Source organism: Schistocerca nitens, chromosome 5 (assembly GCF_023898315.1).
Source record: "Schistocerca nitens isolate TAMUIC-IGC-003100 chromosome 5, iqSchNite1.1, whole genome shotgun sequence".
Taxonomy (NCBI): domain Eukaryota; kingdom Metazoa; phylum Arthropoda; class Insecta; order Orthoptera; family Acrididae; genus Schistocerca; species Schistocerca nitens.
This window is the reverse complement of record NC_064618.1, coordinates 296,338,577-296,363,291: the sequence shown is the minus strand read 5'-3', so window position 1 is coordinate 296,363,291 and position 24,715 is coordinate 296,338,577. Positions and strand designations below refer to the sequence as shown.

Below are 24,715 nucleotides of genomic sequence, written 5' to 3'. Positions count from 1 at the left end.
AGTACTTTTTGAGGATGCAGGGACGATGGGACTGCAACATGGGGCTTTTCGGTTCCCCATATGCGCCAGTTCTGTTTATTGACGAAGCCGTCCAGGTAAAAATAAGCTTCGTCAGTAAACCAAATGCTGCCCACATGCATATCGCCGTCATCAATCCTGTGCACTATATCGTTAGCGAATGTCTCTCGTGCAGCAATGGTAGCGGCGCTGAGGGGTTGCCGCGTTTGAATTTTGTATGGATAGAGGTGTAAACTCTGGCGCATGAGACGATACGTGGACGTTGGCGTCATTTGGCCCGCAGCTGCAACACGGCGAACGGAAACCCGAGGCCGCTGTTGGATCACCTGCTGCACTAGATGCGCGTTGCCCTCTGTGGTTGCCGTACGCGGTCGCCCTACCTTTCCAGCACGTTCATCCGTCACGTTCCCAGTCCGTTGAAATTTTTCAAACAGATCCTTTATTGTATCGCTTTTCGGTCCTTTGGTTACATTAAACCTCCGTTGAAAACTTCGTCTTGTTGCAACAACACTGTGTTCTAGACGGTGGAATTCCAACACCAGAAAAATCCTCTGTTCTAAGGAATAAACCATGTTGTCTACAGCACACTTGCACGTTGTGAACAGCACACGCTTACAGCGGAAAGACGACGTACAGAATGGCGCACCCACAGACTGCGTTGTCTTCTATATCTTTCACATCACTTGCAGCGCCATCTGTTGTTGAAAATTGTAACTACTGTAATTTCGAAAGTTTGTCCGCCTGAAAATGTACTGTTGTCCCAAGCATATTGCAACAAACGGTGTATTTCTATCGCTGCTCGTTTAGTTTTTATTGCCGTTTCAAATATACCGGTTATTTTTGAAACACCCTGTATTTACAGGACTTTCACAGACACCAGTTTTGAATGCTCGGAGGCCAGGAAGCGGCCGGAAGTGACCAGTGGCAGTTGGCAGAGGATTTGCTGTCAGCGCCAGCGTATTGAATAGCGACAATAGCGACTGCCGCAGCTACCTCAACGGCTACTGGTCACAGTGGCCGGCCCTCTCGCGAGTGCAGCCGCTCCAGTGCCTCTTCCTACTGCTAGACGTAGCCGAGAGTCTTAGGTCTTCTTTTGGAGCGTTGTCTTTTCCCTATCCGTCACGAATAGCCAAGTAATTCGCTATTGTCCCAGGGTCAGCATTTTCTAGAAATACTTATGATTCCTGCACACCTGGTACAGTATATGGTTGTCAACCCATCACCAATCAAAGCAGAGTATCGCCAGCAGATGGATCTCTTTCTGTATCGTCAGCAAGAGGTTAGAACAGGCCTGGGAAAGCAGTGTACCTACCAGTGGGAGTAGCCAGCCACATACCAGTATATCATTGTCAACCGAACACCAACCAAAGCAGAGAACCTGCAGTGGATGGGCCTCTTTGTGTATCATCAACGAGATGGGATAGAGATAAAGGGAGAAGGGGAGGTAGGAGGGGAAGTAAGACCGGTTCTAAGCTGCTTAGTCTGTATCCACACATCGAGGTGAAGACACATGCACTGTTCTGGTGGAAACTTTTTTGGATAGTTGTTGTTGTTGTTGTGGTCTTCAGTCCTGAGACTGGTTTGATGCAGCTCTCCATGCTAATCTATCCTGTGCAAGCTCCTTCATCTCCCAGTACCTACTGCAACCTACATCCTTCTGAATCTGCTTAGTGTATTCATCTCTTGGTCTCCCTCTACGATTTTTAGCCTACACGCTGCCCTCCAATGCTAAATTTGTGATCCCTTGATGCCTCAGGACATGTCCTACCAACCGATCCCTTCTTCTAGCCAAGTTGTGCCACAAACTTCTCTTCTCCCCAATCCTATTCAGTACCTCCTCATTAGTTACGTTATCTACCCATCTAATCTTCAGCATTCTTCTGTAGCACCACATTTCGAAACCTTCTATTCTCTTCTTGTCTAAACTATTTATCGTCCATATTTCACTTCCATACATGGCTACACTCCATACAAATACTCTCAGAAACGACTTCCTGACACTTAAATCTATACTCGATGTTAACAATTTTCTCTTCTTCAGAAACGCTTTCCTTGCCATTGCCAGTCTACATTTTATATCCTCTCTACTTCGACCATCATCAGTTATTTTGCTCCCCAAATAGCAAAACTCCTTTACTACTTTAAGTGTCTCATTTCCTAATCTAATTCCCTCAGCATCACCTGATTTAATCTGAATACATTCCATTATCCTCGTTTTGCTTTTGTTGATGTTCATCTTATATCCTCCTTTCAAGACACTGTCCATTCCGTTCAACTGCTCTTCCAAGTCCTTTGCTGTCTCTGACAGAATTACAATGTCATCGGCGAACCTCAAAGTTTTTATTTCTTCTCCATGAACTTTAATGCCTACTCCGAATTTCTCTTTTGTTTCCTTTACTGCTTTCTCAATATACAGATTAAATAACATCGGGGATAGGCTACAACCCTGTCTCACTCCCTTCCCAACCACTGCTTCCCTTTCACGCCCCTCGACTCTTATAACTGCCATCTGGTTTCTGTACAAATTGTAAATAGCCTTTCCCTCCCTGTATTTTACCCCTACCACCTTTAGAATTTGAAAGAGAATATTCCAGTCAACATTGTCAAAAATTTTCTCTAAGTCTACAAACGCTAGAAATGTAGGTTTGCCTTTCCTTAATCTATTTTCTAAGATAAGTCGTAGGGTCAGTATTGCCTCACGTGTTCCAATATTTCTACGGAATCCAAACTGATCTTCGCCAAGGTCGGCTTCTACCAGTTTTTCCATTCGTCTGTAAAGAATTCGCGTTAGTATTTTGCAGCTGTGACTTATTAAACTGATAGTTCGGTAATTTTCACATCTGTCAACACCTACTTTCTTTGGGATTGGAATTATTATATTCTTCTTGAAGTCTGAGGGAATTTCGCCTGTCTCATACATCTTGCTCACCAGATGGTAGAGTTTTGTCAGTACTGGCTCTCCCAAGGCCGTCAGTAGTTCCAATGGAATGTTGTCTACTCCCGGGGCCTTGTTTCGACTCAGGTCTTTCAGTGCTCTGTCAAACTCTTCACGAAGTATCGTATCTCCCGTTTCATCTTCATCTACATCCTCTTCCATTTCCATAACATTGTCCTCAAGTACATCGCCCTTGTATAGACCCTCTATATACTCCTTCCACCTTTCTGCTTTCCCCTCTTTGCTTAGAACTGGGTTTCCATCTGAGCTCTTGATGTTCATACAAGTGGCTCTCTTTTCTCCAAAGGTCTCTTTAATTTTCCTGTAGGCTGTATCTATCCCACCCCTAGTGAGATAAGCCTCTACACTCTTACATTTGTCCTCTAGCCATGCCTGCTTAGCCATTTTGCACTTCCTGTTGATCTCATTTTTGAGACGTTTGTATTCCTTTTTGCCTGCTTCATTTACTGCATTTTTATATTTTCTCCTTTCATCAATTAAATTCAATATTTTTTAATATTTTTTGGATAGTTATGTGCCGGTATTACTGTGTTTTGTCTTCCTGTAGAAGCAAGGCTGGGTTGCACTTAGAGATAGCGTAATATAGTCCTTGCTTTTTTTTTTTAATGGGTGCTCACTTCCAAGAGAATTATGTCTGTCTCCTCCTAAGACGGCTCACAAGAAAAACACGTCTATCCATCTCGGAATTTTCGCTCAACTTTGATTATTGTGATGTTGTTTGGTCCTAACAACATTACTTTATTGGCTAAGTCTTCTACTCACCATAATGTGTAGAACTTGCTAGCGGAATGTAGATTTAAGGATTGTTGGATTGTGTTAAGTGCTTATTTTGTAGAATATTCACCACAAGGTTCAATGTTCTCGGTTCAGTATTCATTGTAGGAAGCGTAAGTTCATACCACAAGACTGAGTTTACACTTACTTAGCTGGAGATTTCATTGATTTTAGTGCTATATCCACTATCTGCACTTTTGCTATTGTGGATCTGCTCCTGAAAGCTGACAGAGAGGCCAAATGAAAGGAAGCTACTAGGAGCAGGTGAGGTAAAGCACGTCGGTATTGCAAGTAAAGTAAAAGAGGTTTTGACTGATGTATGAATATATATAAATGTATATGTAACTTTGTACAGATGAGCACGTAGGTGTGCAGCCAAAGTGCAGATAAGAAAGTCTCAATAGCAAGCTAAGCTAAAGCGATGGTTCTCGGCCGTCTGCTCTTCATGAACTGCGCGAAAGTCGAGCGGCGTTCGTAGGGCTGCACAGCGTCGGCTAGAGGGCGCTGTCGTCGGTGTGGATCGTCCACTATCGTAGTGCCAACCTACGCTGTGGCATCGGAACTATCGATACTGTTTTGGTTGGCAGGAGAGCCAACACCGGGTTACTAGAGGAGGCCGAAAGGCACGCGTTTTAGCTCACGCAGGCTGGCATGAGGTCTGGAACAGAGCAAGGAAATCAGAAAAACGGACGTAGCTGGTGGAATACTTAACTTTAATCCATTAATGGTGAACGTCGGTCTGGCCGGTACATGATTCACAATATCAATGGTAACTGATAATGGCGCCTTGCTAGGTCGTAGCAAATGTAGCTGAAGGCTATGTTAAACTATCGTCTCGGCAAATGAGAGCGTATTTTGTCAGTGAACCAACGCTAGCAAAGTCGGTTGTGCAACTGGGGCGAGTGCTAGGAATTCTCTCTAGACCTGCCGTGTGGCGGCGCTCGGTCTGCAATCACTGATAGTGGCGACACGTGGGTCCGACGTATACTAACGGACCGCAGCCGATTTAAAGGCTACCACCTAGCAAGTGTGGTGTCTGGCGGTGACACCACAGATACCACACCCCTCCCCCCTGAAACGGCGCACCGTCGTGGAATAGGGCTTCCGATGGCGGGCGGAGGGCCCCAGGGGCGGCGCAACCGAGGGGGCAGACAGCGGAAGTGTCAGGGCGTGCTGCCCACCCATGTCCCCGAATTGTACACGAGGGCCGGCCGCGGTGGTCTAGCGGTTCTAGGCGCGCAGTCCGGAACCGCGAGACTGCTACGGTCGCAGGTTCGAATCCTGCCTCGGGCATGGATGTGTGTGATGTCCTTAGGTTAGTTAGGTTTAAGTAGTTCTAAGTTCTAGGGGACTGATGACCACAGATGTTAAGTCCCATAGTGCTCAGAGCCATTTGAACCATTTTGTACACGAGGGGGCGAGAGAAACGCCCCGTTGAAAACCTCCCCGGGACGCGCACCGCCACTGGGTATGCTCGGATGAGGAGGCGGAGCAACAACCTCCATGGGCGACGGCGGCGGCGGCAGCGGCACTGGCGTGGCGGCAGCCTCAGTGTCCATCGGCTCCGGCACCGCAGAGGAACACGGCGGGGACGGCGACAGCAGCGGTCAGAGGTGGGGCCGTTGCGGCTGCGAGAGGTGCCCGCCCGGCGGAGCTGACCAAACCGGCGGCGTGGCGTATGCAGGGGCGCCCGTGCCGGAGGCGCGAGCGACGGAGGCGCCGTCGGTGGAGTCGTGGGCTGAGGCGGCGGAAGCCGCGAAGCATCCAATTCTGCCGGAAAAAAACCAGCAGCAGAAAACCGAGGGCGGCACAAACGGATCTGGTTCCGGTGTCGCTTGACAGTGCTGCAGGCACCAGAAATTAAAAATAAGGTGCGGCCAAGCTGGCGAAGAATGCACCCCTGCTCCCAGCACTTCCTGCCAGAGAAAATGCGATAGAACACCAAATCGTGCGACGCCAAGCCAGAACGAGGCGCAGCAGCGGGAGTACGCAGCAGCAGGTGCAATAGCTGCAGGAGCGACCGATGGGCGCAGCCATGTAGCAATTCCGCTGGGGAACGGGCGCCGCGCGGCTGGGAGCAGTAGGAAGCAAGGAAAGTCCAGAGCACGCGCTCTCGACAGTGCGTGGCGCGCTACTTTTTCATCTGCAACTTAAATGTACACACAAAGTGTTCAGCCTCACCGTTCGACTGGGGGTGGAACGCGGCTGAGGCCAGATGGCAAATGCCATTAGCAGCACAGAACGCTTCAAACTCGGAGGACACAAATTGGGGGCCATTGGGTGGAGACAATAACTTCGGGAAGGCCCTCAATGCAAAAAATAGATGCCAAAGCCCGAATAGTACTGACAGATGTAGTAGAAGACGTAGGCACAACAAAAGGGAAGTTGCTGTATGCATCAATAACTATCAACCAGCGGGTGTCCCAGAAAGGAACTGCAAAATGAATATGAACGCGTTGCCAAGGCGCTGTAGGAGTCGGCCACACAAAGAAGCACAGGCGGGGAGCAGATTGATGCTCCGCGCAAGAGCGACAATTAGCAAGCGAATTCTCAATTTGTTTATCAGTGCCGACCCAAGTGCAGTGACGACGCACTAATTGCTTCGTCCACACTATACCCCAATGACCAGAGTGCAGTAATCGGAGGATTTTCGACTGCAATGAACGAGGTACAACCACACGAGACTGATCATTGTCAGTAAAAAATAATACCGTGGTGTACAGACAAGTTGTGATGCTGCGCAAAGTAACGTCGAACAAGGGGATCACGAATCTACGTAGCAGACGGAGGCCAGTGTGTACGAATATACTGCTAGAGAATCTGCAAAGAAGCATCGGCGGCTGTTGCGGAAGCAATGCGACGAAAATCCACCGGAAAAACATCAGCTAATTACTTATCCTGCGAATCAATAAACATGCATGATAAGTCGGAAGAATCAAACTCGTCGTCAGTACCGAAAGGGAGGCGAGACAAAGCATCAGCATTGCCTTGCTGGGCCGTAGGCCAAAACAAAATTTCATAATTGTAGTTAGACAAAAACAAAAACCAACGTTGCAACTTCTGTGCAGTACGGGCTGGAACTAGCATGGACGGGTGAAACAACGACGTCAAAGGCTTATGGTCGGTGACCAAATAGAACTTGCGACCGTACAAAAAAATAATGAAACTTGGCCACTCCATAGACAATAGCTAAAGCTTCTTTCTCGATTTGAGAATAGTTGTGCTGGACAGAATTGAGCAACTTAGACGCAAAAGCGATTGGGTGATCGACAGAATTAATGCAGTGTGAGAGGACTTCTCCGATGCCGTGAGAAGATGCATCGACAGCCAAAACAACTGGTTTTGATGGATCTAAAGGAATCAAACAACGATCACTCAACAAAGCAGATTTGAGCTTATGGAAAGCAGCATAATATTCCGAAGACCAACCAAAAGGAACGTTCTTACGCCAAAGGCGATGCAAAGGCGCTGCAATCTGCGCTGCATTTGGTATAAACCGAACATAATATGTAATTCTGCCCAACACAGACTGAAGTTCTTGCAAGTTCCTGGGTGCTGGCAAGTCTCTAATCGCATGGAGATGTGACGGCGAGGGGTGGATACCCTGTCCATTAGTCATATGTCCTAAATACTGAATCTCAGTTTGAAAAAAAAATTGCACTTGTCTCTATGACACTTGAGTCCTGCCTGCAAAAGTACAGTAAATAAGGCACACAAATTCTGCAAATGTTTGTCAGGGGTGCGCCCTGATACGACAATATCGTCCAGATAATTGGAACAACCTGGGTCAGTAGCACACAACTGCTGTAAGTAAGACTGAAAAATAGCAGGAGCCGAAGCACAACCGAACGGAAGGCGGTGAAACTTAAACAATCCAAGGTGGGTGTTGATCACAAAATATCACTGCGACTGTTTGTCGAGCGGAATCTGAAAGTATGTGTCCTGCAAATCAATCGTGGAAAAAAAATTTCCCGCACCAAGCTTATCAAAAATGTCTTCAGGACACAGTATGAGAAATATAGCTACCACTGTCTGGGGATTTACCGTACACTTAAAAGTCAGCACAAATACGGATACAACTGTTTGGTTTTTTCACACACACTAATGGCGAAGCCCATTGCGAAGCAGAAACAGGTTCAATGACACCACTGTCTTGCAAATGCTCAAGTTAAGCAGCTACGGTGTCACGTAGTGCGTGCGGTACCGGGTATGCGCACCGGAAAATAGGCATGGCATTGTCTTTAACTACATCATGCGCTGTAAAGTCGGTGGCACAATCAAGGCCATCAGAAAAGAGTTCAGCAAAATCATCGCATAGTGCGGCAACACTGTCTGCATGGTCACTAGCGCTGATGCAAAGTACATTGTCCTGAATTGCGAGGCCAAAAAGTTCAAATGCGTCCATGACAAAAATTTCGTAGCATCACTAGAGTGGAGCACATGGAAACACACAGTACGTGTCATTGCACCATACGTGGCTTGCAAACTACACATGCCGACCACTGAGATTTCCTGTCCAGTAAAAGCAGTCAGCATGGAATGTGAACGATGAAGTGGGGCGAACCAAGCTAGTCATACGTTGATCTGTTCAGTAAAGAAACTGACGCACCATTGTCGAGCTGCATGCGAACAGAACATCCACAAATGTTCAAAGTCACAAAAAGTTTCCTTGCATCGCACTGAATGCGAGAGGAAGTGTCTGGCTAAACTTGTTTATTCACACGACGAGCTGTAGAAGCACAGGAAGCAGAAGGCTGTGAATAAATGGCATTAACGCCCATAAGCTGATGTGAATCATGATCACGGCGGTTTCTGTTGTGGTGACGCCCACGCAGGTCACGCTAACGGGAGACAGGTTGTGAATTAGAGTTTCTCTTGCTACACACAGCTTGCACGTGTCCTTTCTTATTACAAAAATAACATTGTGCTTGATGGGATGGGCAACTGTCCCGTGGGTGGGCACGAAATCAGATCCGACAAGATATCAGTTTCTTACAAGGGAACCTCCCCATCGCACCCCCCTCAGATTTAGTTATAAGTTGGCACAGTGGATAGGCCTTCAAAAAATGAACACAGATGAATCGAGAAAACAGGAAGAAGTTGGGTGGAACTATGAAAAAAATTAGTGAAATATACAAACTGAGTAGTCCATGTGCAAGATAGGCAACATCAAGGATATTCCGAGTTCAGGAGCGCCGTGGTCGCATGGTTAGCGTAACTGCGGAACGAGAGGTCCTTCGTTCAAGTCTTTTCTCGCATGAAAATTTTACTTTCTTTATTTTCGCAAAGTTGTGATCTGTCCGTTCGTTCATTGACGTCTCTGTGCACTGTAATAAGTTTAGTGTCTGTGTTTTGCGACCGCACCGCAAAACCGTGCCATTGGTGAACGAAAGGACGTGCCTCTCCAATAGGAACCGAAAACATTTGATCGCAAGGTCATAGATCAACCGATTCCTCCACAGGAAAACACATCTGATATATTCTATACGACACTGGTGACGGCATGTGCGTCACATGACAGGAATATGTTGTCGACCCACCTAACTTGTACACTTGGCGAATGGGTAAAAAAAGTCTTCTACCTTTCCCGATTTAGGTCTTCTTGTGGATGTGATAATTACTCCCAAAAAAGTGATGAAAACATAAGAGTTTGTCACATAAACTGAAAATAAAAAGCTAAACTTTTCACTCGGGGGAAGACTTGATCCTAGGACCTCTCGTCCCGCAACTGCTCACGCTAACCACGGGACCACGGCGCTCCTTGAGTGGCATTGTCGTTGATGTTGGCTATCTTCACATAGACTACTCAGTTTGTATATTTTACTAATTTTTTCATAGTTCCACACAACTTCTTCCTGTTTTCTCGATTGATCTGTGTTCAGTTTTTCAAGGGCTATCCACTGTGCCAACTTATAACTAAATCTGAGGGGGGTGCGATGGGGAGGTTCCCTTGTTGGTGGGAGCTTAGCTTGAAACTTGTTTACTTGCGCGCGAGCGGCGCGGCGTGGCTTGCTGTGCCGGGGCCAGGCGGGAGGGCACATGTTGTGCCTCGCTAACAGGACACACACCCAGGATCACATCGAACGCGGAAGTAGCCATATCTAATGTATCTTGTATGTCTAGCAAGTCCACTACTTCCTGCAAAGACGGGTTTTTAAATCTTAAGATTTCCTCGCAGATGCGGTGATCCGCCACATTCTGCGCAACAGCATCTCTAATCATGATGTCTGCATATGAGCGTCCATAGGAGCAATTAAAGTCACAATCAGAAGTTAGTCCCTGAAGGTCAGCTAACCATGATTTATTTGACTGACAAGGGAACCTCCCCATCGCACCCTCCTCAGATTTAGTTATAAGTTGGCACAGGGATAGGCCATGAAAAACTGTACACAGATCAATCGAGAAAACAGGAAGAAGTTGTGTGGAACTATGAAAAAATAAGCAAAACATACAAACTGAGTAGTCCATGCGCCAAGATATACAACATCAAGGATAGAAAGGACTCAGGAGCGCCGTGGTCCAGTGGGTAGCGTGAGCAGCTGTGAAACGAGAGGTCCTTGGTTCAAGTCTTTCTTCGAGCGAAAAGTTTAATTTTTTTATTTTCAGGCAATTATCAAAGTTCAGGTACTCACACATAATCAACTTCGCTCTCCAAAATTCCAGGACATGTTCAGATTTGCTTGGACATATGCAGGATCTGACGGTCTACACACGGAAAAATTTGAAAACGTTAAAAACATATGTTTTGACAGAGCACAGGGAAAAGTGTGCGGCTGTGAGACTTTTGGATTCATTTGTTGCAGTTTATGAGACAAACTCTTATGTTTTCACCACTTTTTCGGGAGTAATTATCACATCCACAAGAAAACCTAAATCGGGCAACGTAGAAGAATCTTTTTACCCATTCGCCAAGTGTACAAGTTAGGTGGGTCGACAACATATTCCTGTCATGTGAAGCACATGCCGTCACCAGTGTCGTATAGAATATATCAAACGTGTTTTCCTGTGGAGGAATAGGTTGACCTATGACCTTGCGATGAAATGTTTTCGGTTCCCATTGGAGAGGCACGTCCTTTCGTCTACTAATCGCACGGTTTTGCGGTGCGGTCGCAAAGCACAGACACTAAACTTATTACAGTGAACAGAGACGTCAATGAACGAATGGACAGATCATAACTTTGCGAAAATAAAGAAAAATTTTTCGCTCTAGGGCAGACTAGAACCAAGGACCTCTCGTTCCGCAGCTGCTCACGCTAACCATGGGACCAGGCGCTCCTGAACTCAGTTTGTCCTTGATGTTGCCTATCTTCGCGTGGACTACTCAGTTTGTATATTTTGCTTATTTTTTTACAGTTCCACACGACTTCTTCCTGTTTTCTCGATTGATCTGTGTTCAGTTTTTCAAGGCCTATCCACTGTGACAATTTATAACTAAATCTGAGGGGGGTGCGATGGGGAGGTTCCCTTGCGAGTAGGACCACGCCGCAGACGAAAGAATTTGTAGCGCGCAGTTACCACATTTACACTGTCACTGAAGTGGGAGTTCAATGCAGCAATCACTTCGTCATAAGTTTTAGTCTCTGGGCGGGTGGTGGGAAACAATTTTACGAACACAGTTTTAACACAACACCCGCGTCGGCAATGATAAAGGCAAGCTGCTCTGTAGCTGGTATGTTGTATGCTGCGAAGTGTGCCTCGAGCTGGGTGATGTATTCTGGCCAGCATTCAACGTCAGGATTGAAGGCAGGAAATGGCGGTGCCGGAGGCGTCGTCGGCGGTAGTACAGGTGGAGGCGTCGGAGGCGCCGTAGTAGCAGCAGTTTGTAGTGTGACCAGTCCATTTACGGCAGCAGGCAGCTGAGTCCTTTGCTGAGCCTGAAACTGTACAAGATCGCACAGTGAAGTCTGTCCCTGTGGTGAAGCCATCGTTTACACAAAATGTCTTATAGCAGGCTCACTGAAAATCGCCTTTACGCCGTGTTTGCGCATTATACGGCCGATTCTGTTCGTCACTCTGGGAATGTATGGCAGAAAGGCCGGCGTAAAGACGATTTTCAAACCGACAAGGAAGATAAAAGAGTGACTTAGATCGGCAAAGGAGAAAAGGGACCCACTTGCAATGTCAGGAATATACCCCATACCATGCACAAAGTGGTTCTTGATGTGCAAAACAATGAATCCCATTCAGATTGTCTGTTGACCTTCATAATTTTTTGCTCTCTCTTCGTGAGCTAAATCATTATATTGTCTTGCATCATTTTTTAATTCAGTTCCATAGCACACTGTCCATAAGCGCATTTTTTCTCACTGTTGCTGACACTCGTGTAATGTATAATGGTGTAATTACTTCCTTCTTTACTGTACATATAATAGTAGACTGTTATTCCTCAAATGCATATTTAATAGTTGCTTAGATATGCTTGTGATTATGTGTCATGTATTTGCCTATGGAGCGCTACGTACTTAAATTATCATTTAAAGAAAAATTTCTTGGATCTTTCGTCTGTATCATCCATCATTCAGTTATCATGTTTTATCATTAACCAAAAACCCATACTTCTGTGATTCCAGCGATCTCTGCATATAGTTTTAAATTCATTGAATGTCATGTCAGTTCCCACGTGTACTCGATAAATGTGTTTTAAATTCGTATTATCTTTTCTTAAAATGATAATAAGTTTTGTGTTATCACTTGCCAACTCTTTTGAAATCCTAAAGTACGTTTGGCTCTAATGAAAAACATCTATCTCCATGTGACTACCAAAACATAAAAATTTGTGTATTGTTCCTAGTGTTCTGTGGCAGCATCAACAAATATGAACACAGTATTCGGATTTACTCTTTCTGCAGATGAGATATCGTCGATTTCTCAGACTGTCTTGTAGCTACACCATCAATGGCTGACAAGCCTCTTTTAATTGCTGGTAATTGGGTCCAAAGTGAACTCTATCTGGATGTGTGAGCAATGACATGATGATGTAGATCTTGCCAGAATCAAGAGGACCCACAATGAATGAGAGTATTTTGTCATTTCATTTTTCTGTAGTGTTGCAGGACTTGTCAGTTACTATGAAGTCCCTGTGATGAGGATTTTTGTGTATCCAGTCATGGTATTAAGTACGTGTTTGTATTACCATACAGGAGACCTTACAGGGAAATAAAACTCATCACTTACGATTTTTTTTATTTATTTAATAACTCTTTTTTTATAGCTTTATGTATGAACATGCTTAAATATGAATGTAGTTCTGTGTCTACATCTGGTGTAGTGGATTCATATATACTGTAGGGTATTAATGCACTGCATGTATTAAAATGTAGTCTAATGGTTTCTCCTGTAGGTTATATATTATGACATGCAAGCTCTATCACATTCCTCCATAATTTCCCATAGCAGCTATTTATATATGGTTGCCAGCTGATGCTGATAGTCTCATTATATATGTCTCATTATATATTTTGCCTCACTATATATTTCATTATGCCACATTGTATGTCTCATTATATATTTTGAACGTTTTTAGGTAGCTCCTGCTGCAAATTGTGTGATCATCCAATATCAATGAGGGGGTTCAAATATTTATATTATACAAACAACAGTTAACATCGAGCTATTACATAGATGGAGCTACTCATTTCAGGATAATTTCAGTGTTTTATAGCAATATTGAGGATTTTTGTAAATCGCAAATGCACTGAATAGGTGATCCAAAGTCATTCCCACACTAACCCACTTACTGTCACTACCATTCAAACAGTATGTAGTATTAAAAAGCGGTATTTTCGCCATTGATGATTCAGGTTGTGACATTTTCAGCAGATACTCAATTATGCCACCTGCAATAAAAACAAAATTATGAATTAAACATATGCATACATGTATACACATACATTCATGGTCTATTAACATCACCAATACTCACATGACTGTTCTTTTATTTCTGCAGTGACGAAAATGTTAATGGCGATGAACTTTTTTTTAAAAAAAGGTATAATAAATTGTTTTCCACCAACTGTTGGAGAGTTGGTTGTCACACATGTCATCTCAATGCTATATCCGCCACAGCCTCTGCTGTCTTAACAGGAGGTCGCTGGAGCCGCTGCTCAGTGGTTCGGTACAGCCCTGGGAGAGCTGCTCAGCAGGTGGCTGTACGTCTGGGTGGCACTGGGAGAGCGACGAAAAATACTGTCTACCTTACGCCTCTCAGCAAGAGGTGTGTAGAACACCCTGGAAGGTAGATCTTATATCTCTGTGCCCATCTGTAGCATATCTGGTTGGTCTTTAGAGGGGGTCAGGGAATGTGGGCTATTGCTTGTCTCTCAGCTGGAGGTTTCAGAAGTGGAGTGGAAGGCAGCCATGGGAGGACGAAAGGTAATGCAGAATACCATCTGTCTCCCAGCAGGATGCATATGGACTGCCTACTGTGTTTAAATGACTATCTGTGATGCATCCAGACAGACTTGGAATGGCAGTAAGTAATGCTTACTATCATCTGCCTCTCGGAAGAATGTGCATGGGAGAGGCCCTGGGCACCTTTGGGAGGGTGGTGGAGTCAGTAATGGGTGTCTGAGATGTTTGCCACCATCACACAAGTGGAGAAAGTTGTTACCAGCTTGAGGACAGTCTCTGTTGGTAGGTGGGGTCTCACTGTTCTATGGGATGTTTGTGGGGTGGGGTAAATTTAGGCTATGTCAGAGCTGTCAAAGTTACAGCACGGGTGGAAGCCGATATTTCACAGTGCTAGTAAGGTGGGGAGGGAGGTGGGCTGACTGCAGCATGAAACCAACCAGCCATGTGTGCCTCTGATGTACGGCAGCTCTCACTGTCTGGACATCACCTGGTGCGTGGCTTATAAGAAATTAAGATTGTTTAAATGAATAACATCAGACTATTCAAATAAATAAAATCACCCCTGCTTCAGCCTAATTGTTTAAATAAAATGTCATAATAAAATGTAAGACACATGAGTTAAATTTCCCATGTTGTTCTGGAGAGAGAGTTTGGTAGGGAATGAGGTGGAGGAGGAAGAGCAAGGAGATGGGGGAGGGAAGAGGTGACAGAGGGGAGGGGGAGGAAGATGTAGACTAAATCACTTTGTCTGTCCCTGTACTGCACTTCGCCCAATACTCTTGTCACTGGAGCAGTTATCTGCTGTAAATAATAACTTAAGATCAAGCAGCACCACTGCCTGTACTGCAGTACCATCCGAGGATGCCTACATTGAGCCAGTTTTCTTACTCTAGCCATATGCTGTTGTGTCTAGGAATCCTGCATACTCGGTTCGCTAGACAAACAATCAAACAACTCGTTTTAAAGAGTTTTATTACAAAAGACAATTACAATTACTTAACTCTGATATGTGTCATAAGTTAATGGCGACATGCAAATAATCAGTCTTCTTCAGAATAGACAAACACAAGTGTGTGCTTCATAGAGATAGCTAACGAAGTGGCTAACGTTGAAGCTGCTATCGATGTGGGCTGCCACCAGTCGGGTGCAGCGCTTATGTCCTCTTCATATAGGGGCCGCTGTTGTCGCCTGGAGAGAGGTCGGTCAGTGTGCGACTGGCTGACCTCTTGTCACAGCCGTCTCTTCTCTATCGTTCCCGACAGGCGTGCAGGCGCTGACTTTATGCCGTAAAGATGCTATACAGATGTCACGCGGAACTTAATTTCATTAAGGCGGTTGCAGAAAGGCTTAAAATTCAGTCTGCAAAAGTGTCCATTTTTTTCAGATGTAAGTGGAAGATTTAGGTCTTGTCAAGTAAATAAGGCATCTTGCCCACAAAATTTCATGTAGAAACCACAGTAATAATGCCGTCGCTACGACTGTATAAGAATGTAAGTTATTCATGGGAAAATCAACAGTTATTTCCATTTAATTAAGAATATTGCACTCCCTTCAGCTCCATAGATGTACTTTAGTGCAGAGATGTCCAGCTTCAGCAGACAGCAGCTTGTGAACATGGTGTCCAAAAGCTGCTGTAAAAATTAATCCTGTACCCTGCCTTCTTTCATACATTCCTAGCAAGCCCTTTGCAGTAGCAACTGATACTCCAGATTATAGCATTGGGATGGTTCTCACTCATAGGAAATCAGCTGGCTTGGAGTGTCACATAGCATATACAACTAACAGATTAAACTTAGCAAATCAAATGCTTCAAATGGCTCTGAGCACTATGGGACTTAACATCTGTGGTCATCAGTCCCCTAGAACTTAGAACTACTTAAACCTAACTAACCTAAGGACATCACACACATCCATGCCCGAGGCAGGATTCGAACCTGCGACAGTAGCAGTCGCGCGGTTCCGGACTGAGCGCCTAGAACCGCTAGACCACCGCGGCCGGCTAAACTTAGCATAACGCATTTACCCATCGATAGAGAAAGATGCTTCAGTTATCATTTAAGTGGTCAGGAATTCCCCTTGCGTGTCTAAAGATTCCAGCAGGCCACAGGCTTATGAAGACAATATTTGGTACTCGCAGTATGATTCCAGACAAAATTCGTGCAACATTGGTTTTTTTTCTATGTTTAATAAATCATATTACTCAGACACCACAGGGACAGTATACCCATTGAATTCCACCATCCTTTGAACTGGCTCACCCAGCTAGTCATAGTTACAGTTTCATGTCACTTCCTAGCCACAGTGCAGCTCGGCAGTCTTCCCATAACACATCATTACCAAAGACGAACCAAGAAATGACTGAAAAAAATCCTGTAACTGACTGAAGATTGAAACCAGGACCAGATACAGAATCTTACACCTACCCACAGAGCTGCCAGTGTAGGCCATATACACTTCTGAAATCATAAAATTAGTATTCTGTTATTTACTTTTTCCTGTGACATCCTTCTTTATGTAGTAATTTTCTTAAAATTTAGTACATTGAAATTTCCTCTAGCATTGAATTTCTCCTAAGATCAGCTTATACACGTGGCAAAATATTGAATTATGTTTGTATAGTAATGTGAACATCAAAGATAATATCCTTAGCACACGGATTAGTTGAAACTGGAAATTAGCAGTTTAACTCGTTTTCATTAGTGCAACATAGTATTTACTTCCGACATATTGATAATATAATACAAAATTTTCTTTGACTTTCAAAGGAGTGAGAGAATGTAATAGTGGACCATAACTGGGTTGCTACAGAATATGTACTGTGTTTTTTCTGTGAACTTAGTATCACAGTATTGATCTCTATTTCTTTTAAGGGCCATCTGTGACTTTCGGTAAATGTGTTATGACCAGATTTTTTTATCATTTCCCTACTGTTTTGTTCGGGAACTGAATGTTACACTGAGTAACGTGAAATACGTTTATTCAAGATTCTTAAGTTACACACTTATATCACTTTACAGTCACAGATACATACGTTGTAGCCTAAAGTATGACTAGCGTACTCAATGTGTTTGACAAGCATGTGAAGCAGAAGCGGGTAAGAGCACAACTCTGGGCTAATTATCTGAAAGACTGGTGCTGTCAGAAACGGCTTACACAGTGTGAAGTTGCTGTAAACAAATGTAACGGACACATTCATGTGAAAAGTTGAAGGGGTAGGCTGCCAGATTGTTGTATCTTCTTGGCACAATAGATTGATGTCGTAGCTCGTTGTCTTTTCTCCCTGATGTTCTAAAGAGACGGGGGGACTGCTTTTTTTCTTTAATGTATAGGAGATGTATAAGAGGTGGGAATAATTTCCATGTGTGAAAGTTCGCGCAGCAAGAGAACACAAAAATCATGTAGCCGAGACAACATTATTCATCATCCAACATGAGATCTTAGATACATTCATGTCACACCCAAACAATACGTTATTATTTTATCATTCTGAAATAATAAATGGTGCTACAATATCAAGGCAGAATCAGTAAATGACATCAGATTTTGACATTATACGCAATTATGCGTTCTTGTGCTACGAAAGATTTTATCAATACAATGTCGATTGCATTCGCCCGTTCTTGTTTCAATGTCAAACCGCTCTCGAACTCCTGAACTTTAGTTCTATGCATATGCCACCCAGTGTCTACTAATGATACTTTATAATATTGTTATAATTACATATTGAAAGTAGAAATCCCAATTTGCTGGAACTCGCATTTCAAGATGCAAAACCGTGTTTTTGAAGACAAAGTACCCGTAATATGCACATTAGCTTTCACAAATAATATGTACCAACGGCAGTGTTTTAATTTGTGAATATACTCTATGTGATCAAAAGTATCCGCACACTACCGACAACACACAGGAATTCCAAACTGCAAGTACTATGACAGTTGGGCGGGAGGCGAGAAAACTTAGATTGCATGGTCGAGCGGCTGCTCATAAGCCAACACCATGCCGGTAAATGCCAAACGACGCCTCCCTTGGTGTAAGGAGCGTAAACATTGGACGATTGAACAGCAGAAAAACGTTCTGTGCAGTGACGAAACAAGGTACACAACGTGGCGATCCGACGGCAGGGCGTGGGTATGGCGAATGCTCGGTGAACGTCATCTGCCAGCGTGTGTAGTGCCAACAGTAAAATTCGGAAGTGGTGGTGTTATGGTGTGATCGTGTTTCTCATGGAGGGGGCTTATACCCCTTGTTGTTTTGCGTGGCACTATCACAGCACAGGCCTACACTGATGTTTTAAGCACCTTCTTGACTCCCACTGTTGAAGAGCAATTCGGGGATGGCGACTGCATCTTTCAACACGATTGAGCACCTGTTCATAATGCACGGCCTGTGGCGGAGTGATTACACGACAATAACATCCCTGGATAATGGAATGTAGTCGAATTAAGTCGGGTGATGCTGAGGGAATTAGATTAGGAAATGAGACACTTAAAGTAGTAAAGGAGTTTTGCTATTTGGGGAGCAAAATAACTGATGATGCTCGAAGTAGAGAGGATATAAAATGTAGACTGGCAATGGCAAGGAAAGCGTTTCTGAAGAAGAGAAATTTGTTAACATCGAGTATAGATTTTAAGTGTCAGGAAGTCGTTTCTGAAAGTATTTGTATGGAGTGTAGCCATGTACGGCAGTGAAACATGGACGATAAATAGTTTAGACAAGAAGAGAATAGAAGCTTTCGAAATGTGGTGCTACAGAAGAATGCTGAAGATTAGATGGGTATATCACATAACTAATGAGGAGGTATTGAATAGAATTGCGGAGAAGAGGAGTTTGTGGCACAATTTGACCAGAAGAAGGGATCTGTTGGTAGGACATGTTCTGAGGTATCAAGGGATCACCAATTTAGTAGTGGAGGGCAGCGTGGAGGGTAAAAATCGTAGAAGGAGACCAAGAGATGAATACATTAAGCAGATTCAGAAGGATGTAGGCTGCAGTAGGTACTGGGAGAAGCTTGCACAGGATAGAGTAGCATGGAGAGCTGCATCAAACCAGTCTCAGGACTGAAGACCACGACAACAACAACAACATCCCTGTAATGGACTGGCCTGCACAGGGTCCTGACCTGAATCCTATATAAAACCTCTGGGATGTTTTGGAACGCAGACTTCGTACCAGGCCTCACTGATCGACATTGATACCTCTCCTCAGAGCACTCCGTGAGTAATGGGCTGCCATTCCCCAAGAAACCTTCCAGCACCTGATTGAACGTTGTCTGCGAGAGTGGAAGCTGTCATCAAGGCTAAGGGTGGGCCAACAACATATTGAATTCCAGCATTACCGATGGAGGGTGCCACGAACTTGTAAGTCATTTTCAGCCAGGTGACCGGATACTTTTAACCACATAGTGTATGCTCTGCGAGTTATTAAAAAATAAAAGTCAAAATGAAATTAAATTTACAAAGAATTTCTTTCATTATTTGCACTTTTCAACTTTTGAGGCACACGTGATAATCATTCGAATGGATCAAAGGGCAGTCGGACTGGGTACGTAGAGTCCTAGGTACCTTAAGCGAGAAACTTTTTTGTCTAAATTCTCAAACTTTTCAACCCACTTCAGTTTGCCATATATACGATATTTACCCAAGTATTTCAGTTTTTAAATTCATAAATTTATCATTCCATATGTATATTTTGATTATGATTGGAGTAAATGTCAGGAGAAAAACAGTTTTCATTAGAAACATCTTACGAATTTTGATTTCTGGGTGTACCTAGAGGGGGAAATAACGACCCTCTCTCCTCTAAAAATGAAAATGGTCTACACAAATCAAATTTGCATCATGCCCTGCCACACATACACATATGTACAGTAAGAATTCAGTACAGTTTGAAGTAAGGTGGATACATATTCCTAGGAAATGTACCCAAAGCCATTTGTCGTGAAATCTAAAACTACTTCGTCGTTCACCGTGAAACTATTGACCTACAACCCTCCACTCCTACCAATCCAGCTCCCAAGTACGCACTTGTTATTGGGGAGAGTACTTCTGGATTTCTGTTTTGACGTTTTTTAAAATCCATACATCGTTCCCCGATTGGATAAAAAAGGGTACGGTGAACGAATAGCATGAACGGGTCCCTAAGACGTCTGGTCACTAGTGAACTAGTACTCACAATGAGTTTGCCCGCCTCTAATGAAGATGTATGTGAAGTCAGAGGGTTCCTACCATCGAGTTCATTTCCACATACAGGGTGAGCATTAATAGCACCGGCAAACTGCAGGGACGAATTCCTGGCTGGAAATGGAGGAACAAAAGGGTCTACGATCATGTGTGATTGACGCAACGCACTGTAAGCAGCAGAAGGGTTATAATGTTATGTGTGCCCCACTGCTTTTTTTTTTAACTAATTTGTGTCTGATTTTATTCTGAGAAGCTCAGTAATGTATGTAAATACCGTAAATGTAAATATGATTCAAAAAGTACTTGAGGTGAAGTGAAGCGCAGCTGGACAGCAACAAACTCTTCAGCGCGCAATCCCTGCAACGATACCAGTTGTGAATCTTTGAGTATGGACTCAAAAAAAAAAAAAAAAAAAATTATTAAAAAAAAGGGAACTGTTAATCTGTATCTTGTGGAAAGAGGTCGTGTTGCTAGGCCGTCGCTCAGAACGAATTGTTACATTTAATGAAAATTGATATTTTAGTGATAAAACCGAGTAAAGTATGTGTAAGAGTTGTCAAACATTTATGTATACAATTTTTCTGGAAGTGAAGAATAGAAATATCTTGTTTTTGGAAAAGGAGGTGAACTTCATTGTCGTCGCCGTCTATCAATCGACAGAATTGTAAGTGTACAAAGTTCACTAAAATACAGGAAAAGAAATGCTTTCTCTATAGTTTTCATTCAATAAGTAACAACCTCTCATAATTTCTTAATTACAGTAACTGGATTATCTTCTTGTACAATAGTATGATGCTGAACTCCACTGACCAATTTTGATGTAGCAGGAGGTGTAGTTTGAAGGAAGTTTGTGTGCCACGAAAAGTAGATTGCTGTTTGATCTTATTTATTTACAACAGTGGTCGCTTAGGTATGAAAAGCTACGAAAACTTGGGCTCAAAGCTATCCGCAATACGGCCAAGTAACTAACAGAGTCGTGTTTTAAACCTTAAAGAACAATAACTTCCTCCAGATTGTAATACGTCACCAACTGGTGCAGAAGCTGATCATTCAAGGAGGCAGCAACCAAAATTCAGGTACCAGCTACGACTTAAAATAAAAATCTCAATCAAAAATCAATCTCTCTCTCTCTCTCTCTCTCTCTCTCTCTCTCTCTCTCTCTCTCTCCAAACACATATATAAATATTCATATTATAAAAAAACTCATTTTATAGCGTCCGATATTCATGTTGGGAACAAGCCGAGATGGTATTTGTAAACGGCCAAGCAGATGGAAACGATCGGGAGGCAACACAGCTGTGCCAGAAAAAAGTACCCTCACAGACACCAACCATATCACACAACATTTCAAGCCCTCTTTGGGGGCTTGTGAGATCGTGGGTCCTTGCAGACAGACGAACGTGCAGGGAGGTGGCGGTCTGTGCGGACACCTGATTTGGAGGACCAGATCCTCAAGATACTGAGACAAAACATAGTACAAGCTCCAGCCAAATGGCCCGCCAACATGGTTTAAGCCAGAGTACGATTACGTGTGTCCTGCACGACGATCGCTACTAACCCTGTCATCTGCAATATCATAGAGACTACTTTGAACATCTGTTGTGACACTGACGCGATGCAGCTCTGTACTGTGTTCCGGGACTATTTGCTGTCGTTGCACGCACACCATCCATTTCCGGACACATTTTCATAGGACCCTTCTTCCTCAAATTCCAGTCAAGAATCCATCCATGCAGTTGGTCGGTTTTATCACTGTTTATCCTGTATAAAGCAAATGCTCAAATATGCAGTGCCTGATCCGTTCTTTTTTTTTTTTTTTTTGTCATTCTCTGTCACATTTCATACACGAAATTTCATGGTGTAGAGCTAAAATTCGTACACTGCCTCCGTGTTGGTTGGTTTTAATGAAACTCGTTGCAGCGTAAGAGCACTATGCAAACCAAAAACTCTGGCGGGCAAGACCACGCTAAAGTAATCCTTGAATAATATTATCAGTTGCATTTCTCTTATGTCGAGTGCTGACTGACTTGCAGATCTACGATACATTGAACAGATAACCGAATTTTTGACACAACATTTCATCGCATATGAGAACTGAACAACATACATCACACACAAGGTGGTCAGAAACAGTCTGAAAATCTTGAAGAGTGTTGCGAGGTGGGTTGTGCTGGAAAGGAATTCGGTACGTAATTTGATTCGTTGCGCCGTTTCCGAGTTAGTTAGCATTGAAGTTAGCCATTCAGGCCGTTGTGCTAGCAAATTCAAGGGACCCGACGGATGCAAACATTGAGTCAGTTGTTCTTACAGCGTAGAATGTAGAAGATAGCGCACGAGAGGGCTCCGTCTTTGGCTCGGGTTCGATCCTTACTACTTTCCCATGCCTAGTTTTAGGAAACCAAACGAAGACGAAGTTTGACGACACCGTCTCTGATGGGCCGCTTGAACATGCTAATCAATTTGGAAACGGAGCAACTTATCGGATTATTTTCTTAATAGTTATTTCTCAGCACAAGCTGTCTTGCAACACCCTTACAAGCTTTCTAGACCGTTTCTGACGTCCCTGTATGTTCACAGACCTCCATTAGGCACAAATATCAGATTCAGAAATTTTTTTGAAAGTGTATTAAATAATTTTAAACATGTTTTAAAAGAACATTAAGACGGTAATAGATACAGAAAATCAATGTGTTGTTATTGATTAAAGAAAACTTCTTATAAAATAAAATAGCAGAAAGGGTATTAACAAATTCATAAGCATATGTATGTTATTTCCAGACAAGTACGTGGAAGGAGCACTTATATACTTTCTACAGGCAATTTGCTAGACTACATCAAAGAACGGAAGAGCAAGAGAACCGGATTCAAAAGGGGTGCCAGAAGCATTGACAGAAATGTAAGGAAGATTCACTGGTCCCATCCTCTGTGAAGTGAGATAGTTGCATAGGATCTGTTAAATTGGCCGAAGAGTCGGCTGGGCATAGAAAACGGTTCGAAAGTAAACCAAAGCAAGATGAAAATGTTGAGGAGCAGAGTAAATGTGGTTAGGCAAAAACTTCCCAATGACCTCGTGATCGAAAGAAAGTTAAACCCTAGTCTGTAATCTCGCTCGTGAGAATGTCGACCTCAAAATTGGAGCCACGTAGCAGAGGAACTGAAAGAGTTCTCGTACCTTGGAAGCAAATAAACCCGTGGCAGACGTAGCATAGAGAATACAAGAAGAAGTGTAGCTCCGGAAAATGAAATATTAGTCGTCAGAACAAAGCTGCTAGTATCACGCACAGGTCTTAACCTGAAACGATTACTAGCATTTACTTAAGGAAACAGTGGAAGTGAATCGTAGATGTTGGGAAAACCGGAGGGTAACAGAATTGAAGCGTTTGAGGCGATGGAGATATAGGGGACTGATAAATACTCCACTGTCGCCCACCTTCTGCTCAACTGTAAAGATAAGATTACACGTTTAGAACAGAAAGAAATTTACGGGATTTCCTGCGATCTGTATGGCAAATTATGTATCAGGTAGGGCTGTAACTATTAGACTGACTGACTGAGTGTGAAAGGAGTTTGGGACTGAAAAAGAAAGATTTAACATTTGCTACACATCCTCTGAATTAATATCGTTCATGTGATACGACATGTGATGTTCTCAATAGAGGAACTAAAGGCAGAAAATCAAAATTACTCGAAATTCTGGTGGTAAATAATGGAAATGCCGTGTGGCTAGTGCCTCCCGTCGGGTATACGGTTCACCTGGTGCAAGTCTTTCCAATTGACGCCACTTCGGCAACTTGCGTGTCGATGGGTATGAAAGGACGATGATACGGATAACACAACACCCAGTCCCTGAGCGGAGAATATCTCCGACCCAGCCGGGAATCGAACCCGGTTCGTTAGGTATGACATTCCGTCACGCTGACTACTCAGCTACCAGGGGCGGACATTCTGGTGGTTAATAAATAGGAATTAAAGAATCCTGACCTGGTCTGTAATGACCAAATACTGTTCCATTACTCACCCTCACTAAAGTAGCAGCAGCCACTTATTATTTGTCTCGCAGTTAGATAATAAGCTTTTTACAACTGTTTCACACCAATATTCCATAAATTTCTTACCCCCCCCCTCCCTCGCTTTTTTTCGGTCTGTTAATGACTTTCACCAGTTTGTCAAAAAAATGGTTCAAATGGCTCTGAGCACTATGGGACTTAACATCTATGGTCATCAGTCCCCTAGAACTTAGAACTACTTAAACCTAACTAACCTAAGGACATCACACAACACCCAGCCATCACGAGGCAGAGAAAATCCCTGACCCCGCCGGGAATCGAACCCGGGAACCCGGGCGTGGGAAGCGAGAACGCTACCGCACGACCACGAGATGCGGGCCACCAGTTTGTCCATATGACATACTAAGCTATGGTGTTACTGACTGGTACAA

General features: G+C 43.6%; 1 protein-coding gene across 1 annotated transcript; it reads left to right on the top strand.

The window, feature by feature from the left end:
• The first annotated feature begins 5,251 nt into the window (after nt 1-5,251).
• LOC126260412 (PE-PGRS family protein PE_PGRS47-like) lies at nt 5,252-11,608 on the top strand. The gene is made up of 2 exons (XM_049957738.1): nt 5,252-5,500; nt 11,471-11,608. Exons 1-2 carry the CDS (start codon nt 5,252-5,254, stop codon nt 11,606-11,608), a joined length of 387 nt encoding a protein of 128 aa, XP_049813695.1.
• Nucleotides 11,609-24,715: the final 13,107 nt, after the last annotated feature.

Coding starts and splice junctions, on each gene's coding strand:
- LOC126260412 (XM_049957738.1), top strand. CDS start 5,252: ATGGGCGACGGCGGCGGCGGCAGCGGCACTGGCGTGGCGGCAGCCTCA. Junction 5,501..11,470: donor CGTGGGCTGAGGCGGCGGAA/GCCGCGAAGCAT, acceptor TATTCTGGCCAG/CATTCAACGTCAGGATTGAA.